The sequence below is a fragment of the Erigeron canadensis genome, chromosome 2 (assembly GCF_010389155.1).
Source record: "Erigeron canadensis isolate Cc75 chromosome 2, C_canadensis_v1, whole genome shotgun sequence".
NCBI classification, from domain to species: domain Eukaryota; kingdom Viridiplantae; phylum Streptophyta; class Magnoliopsida; order Asterales; family Asteraceae; genus Erigeron; species Erigeron canadensis.
Window position 1 is genome coordinate 18,538,410 of NC_057762.1, and position 15,860 is coordinate 18,554,269.

General features: G+C 35.5%; 1 protein-coding gene across 2 annotated transcripts in view; it reads right to left on the reverse strand.

The window, feature by feature from the left end:
- LOC122586775 (putative lipase C4A8.10) overlaps nucleotides 1-15,650 on the reverse strand; it is a 54,929-nt gene extending 39,279 nt beyond the window's left edge. The window contains exons 1-9 of one of the 2 annotated variants that reach the window (XM_043758762.1): nucleotides 15,189-15,650; nucleotides 14,048-14,115; nucleotides 13,361-13,431; nucleotides 12,956-13,225; nucleotides 12,496-12,656; nucleotides 12,357-12,412; nucleotides 12,131-12,183; nucleotides 11,930-12,059; nucleotides 11,455-11,552 (exon numbers count right to left, since the gene is read on the reverse strand). In XM_043758762.1, the coding sequence (XP_043614697.1) occupies nucleotides 11,455-11,552; nucleotides 11,930-12,059; nucleotides 12,131-12,183; nucleotides 12,357-12,412; nucleotides 12,496-12,656; nucleotides 12,956-13,225; nucleotides 13,361-13,431; nucleotides 14,048-14,115; nucleotides 15,189-15,430 (1,149 nt within the window). In that variant the 5' untranslated portion in view covers nucleotides 15,431-15,650. The remainder of the gene's footprint in view (nucleotides 1-11,454; nucleotides 11,553-11,929; nucleotides 12,060-12,130; nucleotides 12,184-12,356; nucleotides 12,413-12,495; nucleotides 12,657-12,955; nucleotides 13,226-13,360; nucleotides 13,432-14,047; nucleotides 14,116-15,188) is intronic. The other variant, XM_043758761.1, reaches the window with a different exon arrangement.
- Between the last annotated feature and the right edge of the window lie 210 nt (nucleotides 15,651-15,860).

A 15,860-nucleotide genomic window follows, 5' to 3' on the forward strand; every position in this document is an offset into this window, starting at 1 on the left:
AAGTTCATTCTGATTATAACTATGCTGATCTTTATACTAAGGCTTTTGACAGATCACGTTTTGACTTTTTGCTTCAAGTGAACGGAATGAGGAACCCCGAGTAACGGATTTTGCATAAGAAACATGTATAGTTAGAGTCTTTATTTTTTGTTCTTTACTTTTATGTCCTTTACTTTCTGTCTTTAATATAAAACATAAAAAAATAATAATAATAATAAATAATAAAAATGAGGGTCACTACTGTTTGTGAGAACAAGATGACGAGATTTTAGCGGCTGGTTTGCACCTTAATTATTAAATTAAAGTTGACTTGACCAATGACTTCATCATATGATGTATCAGTAGGCACAAAGCACCAAAGTTTTTCACTTAATTATTATCGTTCTAGTTTAACAATGTACTTATGGTGAACATGCTAGGTAGATGGTCTTCAATGTCTGCTCATTAAGTGAGACTGGTCCTTAATTCTTACGAAATAGATTGCGTTTGATTTTCATGTTAACTGGGTATATGGGCCATCCGGGGGTGTACTCGCCTATGTCCTATATCAGGGCTCGTGCTTTTACATCTATGAAGGAGTAGTGATGTGTGAGCATTCGTGCAATCCTTCTGGAGTAGTGTTGGGTTTCACTAAAGAAGCACTGTCAAAGTTATGTCTCTCTGCGAGGTGTGATGCCTCGACCTGTTCACCTCTGTCTTTGGCAACCAGCACTGCTTCAGCGCTTGACTAAGTTGGTGTACCACTCTGACCTTAATTAAAGTACGTGCTTTAATTATTAAGGATGTCTTCTGTTGCAAGGATGTAATACTCATATATTCTTTTAATATGGAAATTTAAACTCATCCCTAGATTGTAAGGGTATATCTGGGTGTGGGACACACAAGTGCGCAAATAATAATTTGGTCATTAGTAAATTACCTTGGTTACATGGGTATATCCTTGGCCCGGGTATATCGAAAGTGTCCGTGGGAGCTGGAAGTGCCGAGTGTTTAAGAGGATAAATATATCGATAATCGTCTTGAATTATTGGTCATACTAATAATAACAAGAGAATTGTATCTCTGTGCAAACTTGGCTCTGATACCAATTAAAAGTCCCTATACCACCAGATCTACGAGATTAAGTAACTAATGTATAAGTGCGAAAATTCTTATACAAAAGCAATCAACAACACGAACATGAATTTGAATGAATTTGAATAAACTAACTGGAACTGTATATTACTTCGGTAAATGCAATTACAAGTAAATACCAAGTCCCAAAATACAAATTACAATGACTGAAAAGAACCAATAGAATATCTCCGTTGGCTCTGATACCAATTGAAAGTCCCTATACCAACGGATCTACGAGATTAAGTATCTAATGTATAAGGGCGGAAAATCTTATACACTAGCAATCAACAATACGAACACGAATATAAATAAACGATTATAAATAAACTGAAACTGTATATTACTTCGGTAAATGCAATTACAAGTAAATACCAAGTCCCTTAAAACGAAAATACAACGAAAATACAATGACTAAAAGATTCATGAGTTGCAACTCAAACTCTCTCCCTTTCGAAACCTAAACCTTACATCTATATATATAGGTTGAAAAATGGACCGGACCGGACCGGGCCGACGTCAGATCAGTCGACCTCGTGTAGGTCGAGCTCGACCAAGTCAACACAAGTTTGACCAGGTCAACACGAGTTTGACTGACATGAGTTCAACTTATTAAATGCAAAAACTTAACGTTCATTATAAGTACATATTCAATAGACTCAAGACAAACTTCTATAATGATGTTGTCACCCGGAAATGCACCAACAGACTCCCCCTTGACAATAGCATTTAGAAGTTTTCATCGATCTTTAAAGTCTTAACTTGTAATGCATGGAAATAGTAACAGAAATGCCCAATCAAGCACTCCTTGATTATTGCTATCAATTCTGACAATCATCAGTTAAAAAATCTGCAATCAACAAGTTTTCGTTAACTAATAATATTATGTCTTCTTTTGGTAAGACTTGATCTTTATACGCTGCACACTGATCTTTAAACTGTAAAATCTTTGTACCCTGATGACAATTAACAAATCCAATACACAAATTGTAATTCTCCTTTAAACAGTAACCTCTAAATTAAGCTCCAAGCAACATTATCATGCCAAACATCATCACTTTAAAGTAATACAGACATCATTGCCTCCTCATGCAATTCGGATATCATCACTTCAGACATTATGCAAAATATCATCGCTCAATCTATTTTGATCTTCAAGCTTAACCGACATATGTTAAAGAAGTTGAATCTCCAATAATCAGCATCGAATTTAATTAGCTCTCACAATGATAAGAAATTCTGTAACTTGAATTTCAGATATGCAACACTCACAAGATCCATGTCTTCAACCAATAGTGTCTGACTTTGTCTTGTATCTTCATGAATCCACCAATCACCTAAAGTCTTTCATATCAAATCTCCCCCTCAAGGTAAGCATCTCCAAAATACATAGGGAACCACTTAATCTGCAACCTCTTCACTAGTCACTGGATTAATCATCTCTACATCATGGGCATTAAATAAATGTTTGATTTTCAATTACTCGGCTACAAATGATTAACTTTATCACAAAAGCTTTTCGACAAAATCCCAAACACATGTTAAGCAAAGATCATGAACAGTTTACTCGGATTTTCAATCACGGTCTTCAATCTTCATCTGATTCGTTTGAATCACCTAATCTTAAATCAGGTGCCCTTGATCCAAAAACTAGGTCGGACACATGTCACACAAATTCAAAACCAAAAAGATACCATGACTAAACCCCGTCGAAACACCATGATCTTCATTGCTACGTACATACAAGAATTTTGCTTAGAAAACATGGAAGCTTTAAACTTTTATCCCCTCATTTTCTTTACAAAATTCTTAAAACAACCTATATGTTTGTTTTTGGTTACAACACATCTCCCATTCTCATCTTCATCCAACGGTTGTTCACATATGCAATGCAGAGATAACACAGTAGCTCATTGCCATAACAACATCATGACACAATTGTTCACATATACAATCTTTTTAATCCCCCCCCCCCCTCTCCCGTAGCTCCTTGCCAAAACAACCTTTTTAATCTAGTCTTGAATTCCCTCTAAGATTTCTCGGAATCTTCTATAAAGGATAGACCTTTAGTCATTGATTCGAGTTGTCTAAATTTAGAACCTAAGTTGATCAAGTTTTCAAGTCTATTGCTTTATTACAGAAATCGAACCAAAACTCAAAAAGTTTACAAGTTCAATATTCCAACAAGCTTAGACCAAGACTAAATCAAAATTACAAGTTCTTTGACAATTCAAAAAGTAATAAATTAGAATCCAAAGTTGATCAAATTTACAACTCCAAAACTATCGATAAACAAATATCAGACCTAAACTCAAAAGAGTTTACAAGTTCAATATTCAAACAACTTCGGAACCTAAACATAATCAAGATTGCAAATTCTAAAAAAAAAAACAATCACTTGGAGCACAAAATTTGATTATATAGTCGAACAAGAAATATCGGAACTTAGTTACTCGAGCCCGAATAGGTCGAGCTAGGATAGGTCGAGCCCGAATAGGTCGAGCTAGGATAGGTCGAGCTTGACTGGGTCGAGCTTGACTAGGTCGAGCTTGAATGGGTCGAGCTTGACTAGGTCGAGCTTGACTGGGTCGAGCTTGACTGGGTCGAGCTTGACTAGGTCGAGCTTGACTGGGTCGAGCCTGACTGGGTTGAGCGAGCTTGACTGGGTCGAGCTTGACTGGGTCGAGTTTGACTGGGTAGAGCTCCACAGGTCGAGCTCCAGACTAGGTTGAGCTCCAGACTAGGTCGAGCTCGAGCTCAAGTGGTTTGGTCGACCCCGGGTAGCTGGAGCCCGAGTGGAGCGTGTGAATCTAGACTGCACTGAACAGCTGAATGAAACCTTCTTAATCTTGGTCGAAACCTTAATCCCGAACCAATATATATAGGCTTAAACATGGACCGGACCGGGCCAACGTCAGATCAGTCGACCTCGTGTAGGTCGAGCTCGACCAAGTCAACACAAGTTTGACCAATTCAAGCTCGTGCAGGTCGAGCTCGACCAAGTCAACACAAGTTTGACCGGGTCAACACGAGTTTGGCTGACATGTGTTCAACTCATTACATGCAAAAACTTAACGTTCAATATAAATACATATTCAATAGACTCAAGACAAACTTCTATAATGATGTTGTCACCCGGAAATGCAACCAACAGATGACATCTGGATAATTTATTTTCTAGATCTAATGATATTTGTATCTGTTGGTATGTGATCACGTTATAATAAAAGCATGTCCAGAAATAATTTAAGCCTACACGGTCACACGAAATGACACGGTAACTCTATATTATTAATTAGTATCTTATGTAATATATTAATTAAAATATAATCACGAATTAATTAATTATGGATTTAATTAATTAAAGAAGAGGTGTTTAAATGTAATTAGGAATTAGTGGAGTTTCCTAATTCTAATTAAAGGGGCCGAAATTTTAAGGCTTGAAAAAGCCTTTGAAGTTTTTTGTCCATCAAGTTTAAAACCCTAACTAATTAACCTATAAATAAAAAGTTAATTCCAAGGGTTTTACACACAATTACACAAAAGCAAAAACCTCTCCTCTCTCTCTTCTTTGGGTCCATCGGTCGAAACCCTCCACAAGGGTTTTGGAATTTCAACTTTAAGGGTTTATAAACAAAGGGTTGTTTGGTTCGTGATTCGGGTACTACCATACGGTATATGGGTGTCTAGTGTGCGATCATAGAAGGGTTTTTTCTTTAAACCCTAAATAATAATAATAATCATATTATTTATAATCTTATTGGAAGCTTTGCGCAAAGGTACACGTTTCATTTATCTCCTTGTTAATTAATTTGATTACATATTTGTTTTGATTCTTCCGTTGCCTTTACTCGTGATTATATGTATGATTATATGCTTATATTCTAACAGTGGTATCACAAACACATATGTGATCTATTAGTTACAAAGATCAAAACTTAAAGGGGGGGGGTGTTAAGGGTTGGTTTGTTTTTTAATTAATTGTTTGAATAATTAAAAAAGTTTTCTTATTTTTTAAATTAATTAAAAACGATTTTAATTAAATAAAATTAGTATTTTGTTTAATTAATATGACCTAATTCAATGATGGATTGAAACTCTCAAACAAGTTTTGAATTATGTAAATCGACATGATTTATTTGATATAAATTGCATGATGTGTATCTTTTTATTTAAACTTGTTAAATAAAAGGTAAAATCACAAGTGATTCATGCAAGATTACTTGTGATTAGTACCATTATATAGAGATATAAATAGCAAAGCATGATAGTCCAATACTTAGGGTTTATTGTGTGACTATGTGAATTTTTCGTGTAATTTTCCTGGTTTGCGACAGTTCACCAACAATTCATATCTTTTAATCGGCAATGAGTTAGAAGCTAATTTTCGGACTGTACATAGTCGACACATTTGTAGTTCTAGTCAAAAGCTGAATCGGACCAGAAACAGGTCTAAACTAGTCGTCAAGCTGCTGGAAATTTCGAGTCAACATGTTTATGTGTTATTACTTGGTAATTAGATTGTTTAAAGGCTTACGCAATCAAGGTGACTTGATGTATGTGGTCCTCTTCTTCGGAAGGGGAAGCCGGATTTTAAACATATGCATGAAGCATAGTAACCATGTTTAGGTGACCCACCTTAAGTTGTTACATGATTAAGTAGCTTGGTAATTAGTAAGTTTATTAATTTTTCTTGTTTATAAGGACATATAAAGGTGATGCAAAATTGTTTTCTTGGAAAAATATAAACTTGACTAAGAACTATCGAAATTGAGATTTCATTAATAAAATTGGAGTCTTATAACCTTGAGATACACCGGCTCACCCATTTGAACAAACTCTAATTGAGGTATAAGTCGGAGTGTACTAACCTTCTAAAAGGGTGGGTTTTTAATTGCGTTCATCACAAACCTTTGCCCTTGCGCTTCTTTGTGCGTTCAAATGGAGCTACCGAGCTCTCTTGTGTTGCTAAAACTATAAAAATGATTTTATTAAACATTATGTTATGAAGATTATGCATGAGTCTTCATACATAAACTTTTTATTCACATAAAATGCATTACCCGGTTAAAGTTAAGTCATTGCCACTCACTTTGATTAGAACACTTGCCAGTGCTTTTCGCTCCTACGTGAGACCATAGGCGAATTGTATCTCTTCAAGGTAAATTACCACTCCGTTGTGAGATCAGCGGTGGACTATCTACATGTTCTTAACTGGGCGACTTAAAACGAGTTAAGAAGTGAGATCCTTAACCCGTGGCATAGGATAAGATAAAACATGTTTACAAAACACTTAATACCCCTTTACAGTGTTATTGTAAGTCCCGTAATTCTAGGAGTTGCATGAATGCAATTATCGATCCTCGATTACCTTTTGAATGCCATCCTTTCTAGCTGATCAACAGATGAAATGATTGTATGTCAAGTTGGATCCTAGCCTTAGTGAAAAGTAATTGTTAGATGAATTTAACAAGGGTAATTACATTTCTTAAGGATTATTATCGGAAATACCAATAATTGAACTTTTTGTCTGTTTTGTAGATGGCAACAACCAATCCTACTCAAAACATACATCAATCGGCTTTTAGGTCGATGCTAGAAAGGGAAAAACTTTATGGACCAAACTTCAATGAATGGTATCATCAGCTAAGGATTGTTTTAAGAGCTGAAAAAAAATATCATGTCATTGAAGAGCAGAGACCCGGTGCTCCGGGTGCTAATGCTACTAATGAAGAATTCGCGGATTATAATGCTGCGTACGATAGACATAATGAGATTGCTTGTTTGATGCTGGGAAGCATGAATGCCGACTTTCAAAAGCAATTAGAAAACTATTTTCCTTGTAATATGATTAACGAGCTCAAGTCTTTGTACGAAAAGCAAGTCGGAGTGGAGTTGTTCGACCTAGTTGACACACTTCATGACTTGCAACACGAGCAAGGAGCACCGGTTAGCCCTTATATCCTCACGATGAAGAGGTATTTTGAGCAATTGGAAAGGTTGAATTATGCTTATCCACTACCTATTGCTATTGGCATGATTCTCAAGTACCTTTTTAGGGATTTTGAGGAATTCGTGCGCAATTACACTATGCATAGCATGAATAAAACCATTGTTGAACTTGATGCCATAGCGAATGAGTATGAAAAGGATCTTCCAAAGAAGAAGGGGGGTAAGATCCAGAAAAGCAAACAACCGAAGGGAAAGGGCAAGAAAGAAGGTAAAGGAAAGCAAGTTGCTACTCCTAAACCTATGAAGACCCCTCCAGTGAAAAATGAAAGTTCTGCTAAGGACCAAGCTTGTTATCACTGTAATGAAGTGGGACATTGGAAGCGGAATTGTTCTAAGTATCCAGCTGAGTTGAAGAAGAAGCAAACTGGTTCGACAATTACTGGTTCAACAATTACTTCAGGTATCTTCACCATTGAATTATATTCTTTTTCTAAGCGAAATTTATGGGTTTACGACACCGGGTATGGTACTCATATCTGTAATTCTTTACAGGGCTTAGAAGGAGAAGGAAACTGCAACCAGGATCTTCACAACTGTTCGTGGGAAATGGCCTACCGGCAACTATAGAAGAAATAGGCGACTATCATTTGGTTTTACCTAGTGGTTTAGTAAATGTTTTAGATAATTATCATTATGCATGTCTATTACTAGAGGTGTCATTTCAGTTTCTTTGTTGAAAAACAACGGATTTATTAATGTTTTTAATGATTATGGTATTTCAGTTTCTCGAAATAATGTTTATTATTTTAATGCTATTGCTTGTAATGGTATTTATGAAATTGATATGCATAGTTGTGATTCAAAGGATAATTCAATATATAATGGTAGCAAACAAGTCAAGCCCAATTTGGACTCGACTTATCTTTGGCATTGTCGTCTTGCTCATGTTAGCAAGAAACGCATTGAAAGACTTCAAAGGGACGGTGTCTTAAAAACAAATGATGAATCATTTGATAAAGGCATATCTTGTGTTTCTGGTAAAATGACAATAAAACCTTTTCCAAATAAACCGGAAAGGGCTAAAGAGCTACTTGGACTAATACATACGGATGTCTGTGGCCCATTTAGGCATGTGACTATCAAGGAAATGTGCTAGCTACTTCATCACTTTTACGGATGATTTCAGTCGTTATGGTTATGTTTATTTACTTAAGCATAAACATGAAGTGTTTGAAATTTTCAAGGAGTTTAAAAGTGAAGTGGAGAATCAACTCGGTAGAACCATCAAGATTCTTCATTCGGATCACGGTGGTGAATACTTAAGTCAAGAGTTTAAAGATTATCTCAAAGCTTGTGGAATTATTCAACAGCTTACTCTTCCATAATGGTGTTTCGGAGAGGAGGAATCGAACATTTAAGGGTTTATAAACAAAAGGTTGTTTGGTTCATGATTCAGGTACTAGCATACGGTATAGGGGTGTCTAGTATGCGATCGTAGAGGAGTTTTACTTTAAACCGTAAATAATAATAATCATATTATTTATAATCTTATTGGAAGCTTTGCGCAAAGGTACACGTTTCAATTCTCTCTTTGTTAATTAATTTGATTACATATTAGTTTTGATTCTTCTGTTGCGTTTACTCATGATTATATGTATGATTATATGCTTATATTCTAACAGTATGTCTATTACTGTGTATGTAACTATATACAGAGAAGAGATTGAAACTTTGAAAGGGTGAAAGAGAAGTTGGGTGGACTCTTGTGCATGAAAAAGAGTTCAGCACGTGACTTGTGGTTTTGTAAAAGCTTCCCCTAAATTAAATATAGGATTAACAAGTATGCTTCTAGCAACACACTTTTACTATTGAGGCCAAAAGGTGCTTTGAAAACTGATCTGGTTAATTTTATTCCTTTTTGAATGTTAGCAATGATTAGTAATGTAGACAAGGGTGGAAGGCCAACTCGTGTCAACCATTAGGTGAGCAAGCGGGTAGTCGTGGGTATGGACAAGATTGGTGTATCCACGCCGGGTTTTGGTGGAGGGATAAGGTGGTGTATCCACGTCGTGGGTATGGACAATTTTATTCTTTCTTTATTTATTTTTTGTTTTTTTTAGTTGGGTATTGAGGTATTGTAGGGGTATTTTATTTTAAGTGTTGTGGACTTTTGGGGTCTAATTTTTAAGGTTATTATTGTGAATGTTAAGTTATTATGGTGTAGTGGTCTAATGATTAGTAATGTTCATATATAATCATGGTATGTTAGATGAAGTTATAGCTTACATTTTCTTGTTCATTGATTTTATATTATGGAAAATTAAACTAAAATGTAAAGGGGAAAGGAGTGGTGGGCGGGTTGGCTCTGCCCTCCCAGGCACACCGCCGCCATGCATGCGGGTTGAAGCAGGGTTGAAGTTGGGTGGGCTTTAAGCTGGTGGCGGGTTGGAAGATTTCGAACGTTGTGGAGCGTGTAGGGAGGTGGGGTCCAGCTTTGAATTGACCATTGCATCTATTAAAAAAAAAACCATAAAGCCCTATTTTGAGTTGCTGCTGCTTTTCTTTGCTTCTTGTTAACTTTTTATAAATTATTAAGACAAATAATTTGTGTGGTGTGTATCTCGTCCACAAAGACCACAAGAAGAAACTATTTTGCAAATTGGAGTGCCTACGTGGCAGATTAATATTGGTTGGTCAAAAGATAACAAGAGTGTGTCGATTTTTTTTTATATTATTTATGAATGGTTTATGTTTTATTTATATTTTTTTGTTAAGAAAATGATTGATTAAATTAAATTAAAAAGAAAAAAAAAATTTAGGAGGGTTGAGAAAGTGATAGAATGCCATGAAAAATGGTTTTGAGGGTTGAAAAGGAAAAATGAGTTAGAGAAATGTAATTCGTAGGATTTGGGAGGGTTGAGAAAGTTATAGCTTACATTTTCTTGTTTATTGATTGGGAGGGTTGAAAAAGAAAAATGAGCTTTATTCAAAGGGAAAAGTATCTATGTGTGTATGTAACTAGTGTCTAACTACTATTGTATGAAAGAAACTTTAGTCGGGTTCATTGTATGTAAGTAGGGATGGCAATGGGGCGGGGATTGTCGGGGATCTTAATCCCCATCCCCGTACCGGATTTTCACTTGTAATCCCCATCCCCGTCCCCATCCCCGTCGGGGAATTAAATTACATCCCCATACCCCCCATACCCGTCCCCATCAGGTATCGGGGATCCCCGTCGGGTATTGGGGATACCTTTTTAAATGAACATGAATTTGCCTTGATAAAAAATACGTAGGAGAATGTGTATTTCGACATTTTCTTTCTATGTATAAAGTAATGTATATGTTAAGTAAAAGATTAATAAAATATAACACATAAAAATTATTAAATAAAAGCTCTAAACTTAAAATTCATTTTAGAATATAGATAAGGACTTAAAGTGATTCTAATAAATATATATAGTATTTTCGGGTTCGAGTATGGGGATTGGGGATTTACGGTTTCCCATCCCCGTCCCCAATTCCATCGGGGATTAAATTTAAATCCCCATACCCGTCCTCATCCCCGATCAACTCGGGGATTCCCCGGTCAAATCGGGTGCGGGTATCGGGTTCCCCATCGGGTACGGATATTTTTGCCAATCCCTATATGTAAGTAACCTACTAAAACTGAACGAATCGTGTAAGAAATCAACGTGGCTCCACCAGGCATCTCATACATGGCCTAATGAAAGACTTCCACATCAGCTTGTTTACATAATTTATTCAGTTTTAACAGGTTACTTACATACAATAAACCCGACTAAAGTTTCTTTCATACAATAGTAGCCGGTCACAAGTTACATATACACACAGATACTTTTCCGTTATTCAAATTATCGTTGTACAAAACAAACTTTCAAAATGTGCATTTAACGGTACTGAATCCTTGCAACTTTACCATTTGATGTAAAGGACCTCCCATTGCCAGTAAACTAATAATGTGGGCTTCAAATAGTAATGTTTTGCAGGTTCATTCACGTAACATATTGAAAGTTAGTTACATACAATAACAAGTTGGATTTTGTTATTATATTCGGGTTCCATTAGCAATTGATATTAACATTAAAGTTGAAATTCTTAGACCTCAAGTTTCATGTTGCTTGCCTCCTTGTATTCTAGATCTAACAAAAGCGACACCATTTTTCTGGGTGGTTTACATTCTCTTATGAAAATCTGTAACATCAACTAGTGTTTTCTGTCGTTGATTATGATCTAATGACACACATTAAGATATTGAGTGATTGGGTAAGAGAAGAATGAATAGATTCTTATTTTATTCAACTGGGAATAATTAATTTTTTTAATGTAGAAAAAGACAATGAAATTACTAAGGGTTTTCATAACTTGCCTGGATTGTGTTGTGTGCAAAGTATCTTTGTTTGCTTCCTTTGAAGCTGACGTCGACCCGTTCCCATTTTACTTTACTCAATCCTTTAATCATCGTCTCTACATATATATATATGATATATATAGTCAAACTATCAATATTTATCATTTAAATCAGTATCAAGAATTGTAAGGAGCTAGACACTGCTGGAGGCTGCAACATGAGTGGGTTGGGTAACAACTTTAGTTGATATAAGTTTTTTTTTTTGTACAAGCCGAAAAAACAAAGTCAACTTAGACTGACCACAATTAAACAATATTATTACTATAATCGAATTCGTTGTATAAAAATGATCAGAAGAATTGGTTAATGTTAACCCAACTCTGTAAGTAAATTTATTGATTCGATCCATTTGCTTTTGATATGAGATAGAAACTAAATTTACGCCTTCATGTATATCCTAAACGTAAAATAATTAAAAAAGTATTTAGTATACCTTCCATGGTGGCAGTCTTACTCTTGTGTCTATTGGTATGTGAGTTGGTAGAGACTTCTTGGTTTGTCATATTTGCTGCACCTTCCTTCAGAATATGGGGGTATCTATCACTTCTTTCAAGATTCTTACGCTGAACAAGAAAAATAAATGAGATTCTCGGAAAATATCATACATTACAAAATCAATGCGTTCCTATCTTACCTTAGGCAGCTCACTTTGAAGGCGAATTGATGACGTGCTCCATCCTACAAGATCTGTGTAAAGTTTGTTATTAAGAAAAAAAGGGAATGCATGCTTAAATAATAAATTAGCATTAATATAAAATTATAACTAATTTATTTCATCCGTATTTTGTTTGCTCTTCTTATATGTCTAAGCCTATGTGTCATGTAAACCAAGGGTAGAGGATGTAGTAGAAATAGGATACGGTCAGAAAGGACATTTGCGTAAACAACTTGGCGTTTGAATGACTGCAAAGCAGATCTGCAAAATCAAGAAAAAATGTGAAGCTTGGAGAAATTAGCGATAGTAAGTGACTCTAGCAAAGGTAATCCCTAAAGACTAACATGAACTTGAGCTCTTCGGTATCATTTGCCATCTGAACCAATAGAGGGGGACGACCATTAGGCTTATCTTTCAAATACACATGTCTTCCTGTTCGTTTAAGAATTCCGGATGTGTAGAATCCTACTTTTTCAAGACCTTTAAGTCCACAGAACATCGGGACCTGTAATCGGTAATGACCTATTCTGTAAATTAACTATTAAATGTAGTAATAATGATGTGGAACATATTGGGATGATAGTTGATACGTTTCTGGCAGTTCATCCTACGTTTCTTCTGTTAGGCTGCAAATATTTTTCCTTTTTCTAGAAAATGTGATCTGTTTATATCTTTACTTGTTAAATGATTATATCACTTGCGATTTTTGGAAGTAAGTCATTAGGATGTGCTTTAGTCAAAGACTTTCAGAAGTAATATTATGTCCAAGCCATCAAAGAAAACATTTTTACAAATTCAAATTACCTGTTTACATCCTCTTGAACCAAGGTGTGGAGTAGCAACAGTAATAAAGTTTATAGGTTCCAATCCAGCAATTTTTCCGTTAGAGACATGTTCTGAGGATAGATCATCAGATGCCACAGATTTACAGTCCCCATTAAGTTGACATACTTGATTTGTGTAATCATCTGTGTAAAGCTTGGCAATCGCATATCTTGCAATTAGACCACCAAGTGAGTGACCAATAAACGAGATCTTCTGAAGATTAGGATGACGTTCTATCACAGATCTCACCTGTAGAACCGACACTTACATTTGAGATTCTAATCATTTTTGGAAAGGCGGGCAGAGGTTATTCAGACATTCCTTTAAAGTTCATGATTGTAGGTTGTTAGAATAAACACAACTAGCATACAGAAATATACCAACCTCGTCTGCTAATCTGCTTCCCATCACGTCAATGCCATCAAGTGTCGCCAGTGCGGAGTTGCATTGGCTGCCTGTTGTTACCATACCAATCCAGAACAAATAGTTTTAATTACAGTTATGGAGTGGAGGAAACATACATGCTAGGATTAAAAATTCAAGTATTCTTCATACCCAATTAACATGGTACACTAGTCGAATTATTCGATTGTTCAACTATGTATATAGTACCATCCAAATGAATTAAACCTTCTAGGTTGTAAGCTAAATTAAACAAAGAAGTTCGTCACTTCTTCCTTAAGCAGAATGCCACTGATCTTGCTAACATATGGATCATAAGGGGGACAATGGATGCATTTCTATGATCATGTTCATCTTTTAGCTTGAGGCTACCTCGGTCAATTAGTAGATTATCTCGTCGTTTTCAGTCAATAAACGTTATAAAATAGCAGTGAAATTTTGGTTACATTATATAGCATAATCCAGATTGACATCTATAAAGTCTTAAATGGACTGTTTGGTCGGTGGAACTAAGAAAGATATATGTGCACATCATTCTACTACTCAATTATTTAAACCATGTACCAACTACAAAAGCATCAAACTTCATAGTATTCTTCAAATGTGGTATGAAAACTAACATGACAGAGAACATCTGCGAAAGAGAGGAGCAATGAAAGAAATACTTACAGTGGACAATAAGATCCTTCGGATACTTTTTGAAAAATTGTTTTGCAGCAAATCTCCAATTTTGAGCACTGCAAGAACGTTAGATATCTTAGGTTACAACACAAAGCTGTAAAAAGCTGGATAAAGGGTATCTATGAGTTTTTGTAAGCCGATCCAATATTCATCAAATTACTTAAATATAAGTCGTGAAAATGGACACGGAAACCTTGAGGCCCTAAAAGGAAAGTAAGAACTAATACTGGGTGGTCACTATGTATCTAGATAGAGAACTTACAAATCGGCATAATTGGTACCTAAGAATCAACCTAAATATACAATGGCAAGACATAACAAGATCAATAAACATGAAGGTCTATATGCAGATGAAAGATTAGTAGACTAGCCCAATAGGCTATTCATGTAACTAGTTAAAGAAGAGAAGAGGTAGGTAATTTGAATCATCTTTGTAGGTAGCATAAACTCCTTAAAAATAAATGCCTTTGCATTGGCCTTGAAATTTTTTTGTGTTCAAAACTCAACTCCACTGGAGACATCTATACTTCCACCCGCTTAAAATGCCTTGTCGTTTTATAGGTGATTACTAACGTAGTAAAGTTTGATGACTCTAAAATTTGGAGGTCATCTAAGCTCACGTTCCCCTTGTTATATACGACTAGTTATATTATATACTACTCCGTATTTCTTTTGCTGGATACTTACACTTGTATATATGGCAGGCATAGATGAAATCAGACAATAGTCATTTTATGTTTTTAAAAACAAATAGCACCTTAGAGTTGTTGTACAGATCCTCGAGGGCGACCCAGAACTCAAATTTGCATTTCTATATAACTAAGTTCAATAATCAAAAAATTTAAAATAAAGCGTTAGATGAGAAGAATTCCTTAGCTAATTAAGGCGAATTGATGAACTTTAATTTGTCAAAACAAATATAGGCCAGATACGGAGCCTTCCACTACACTCATTAGGGAAGAAAAAAAAAAAAAGACAAGTTATAGAATAAGGATAGTCCTTTGCCACAGAACTTGAAGGAAAGGCAAGGAATTAGCTAGTTAACCACTTATAAGTTTTCCGGCCAAAGGGCGATTTTATCTAAATATAATAATAAATAACTAAAACCGAAAAAATCTTAATAACTGACCTTCCAATAAGGCCATTAACCATAACAACAAGGTGGGTCGGAGAATGTTGTTTAAGACCCCCTGAATTAGATGATTTCATATCAACGTTACCATCCTCATCAACTTTCTCAACCGTTGGATGATCATAATCTGACGATCCAAAACAACTACAATCCATAATACGTAACTTCCCACTTCTGATTGGCTTCTTAACATCGTTTAATTCAACCTTTGATCCTTTCAAATTCTTTTCTGACTCCATAAATATTTTGTTTAATTAACAACACCAAAATGAATGAGTGAAATGTGGTGATCAGTTGAAGTTAGTTATTAAGTAGGAATTAAAAATGCATGGGTCCTACGATAAGCTGGTTTTATTTGACTAATGGGAAATGAATAATTCAGTATTATTTTTAAGAGGGGGATGTTTGGTTGTTTCCGCCGCCATTGGACTGCCGGGGATGCGTGGCTTGACCTGGCAAATAAACTACTACGAGTATTATTTCAAATTGGTTTCTAGAAGTGGATGATGTAACAAAGGGAAGCAAGTGGTAATTATAAATTAGAAAATGATTAATCAACCTAATTGATGTGCTTAAAGATATGCCTAAAACCTTAAGAATTTGACATGTGGATTCCACTAATTTTCTTTCCTAATTTTGTCCCCTGATTTTTCCACATGTCACCATCTT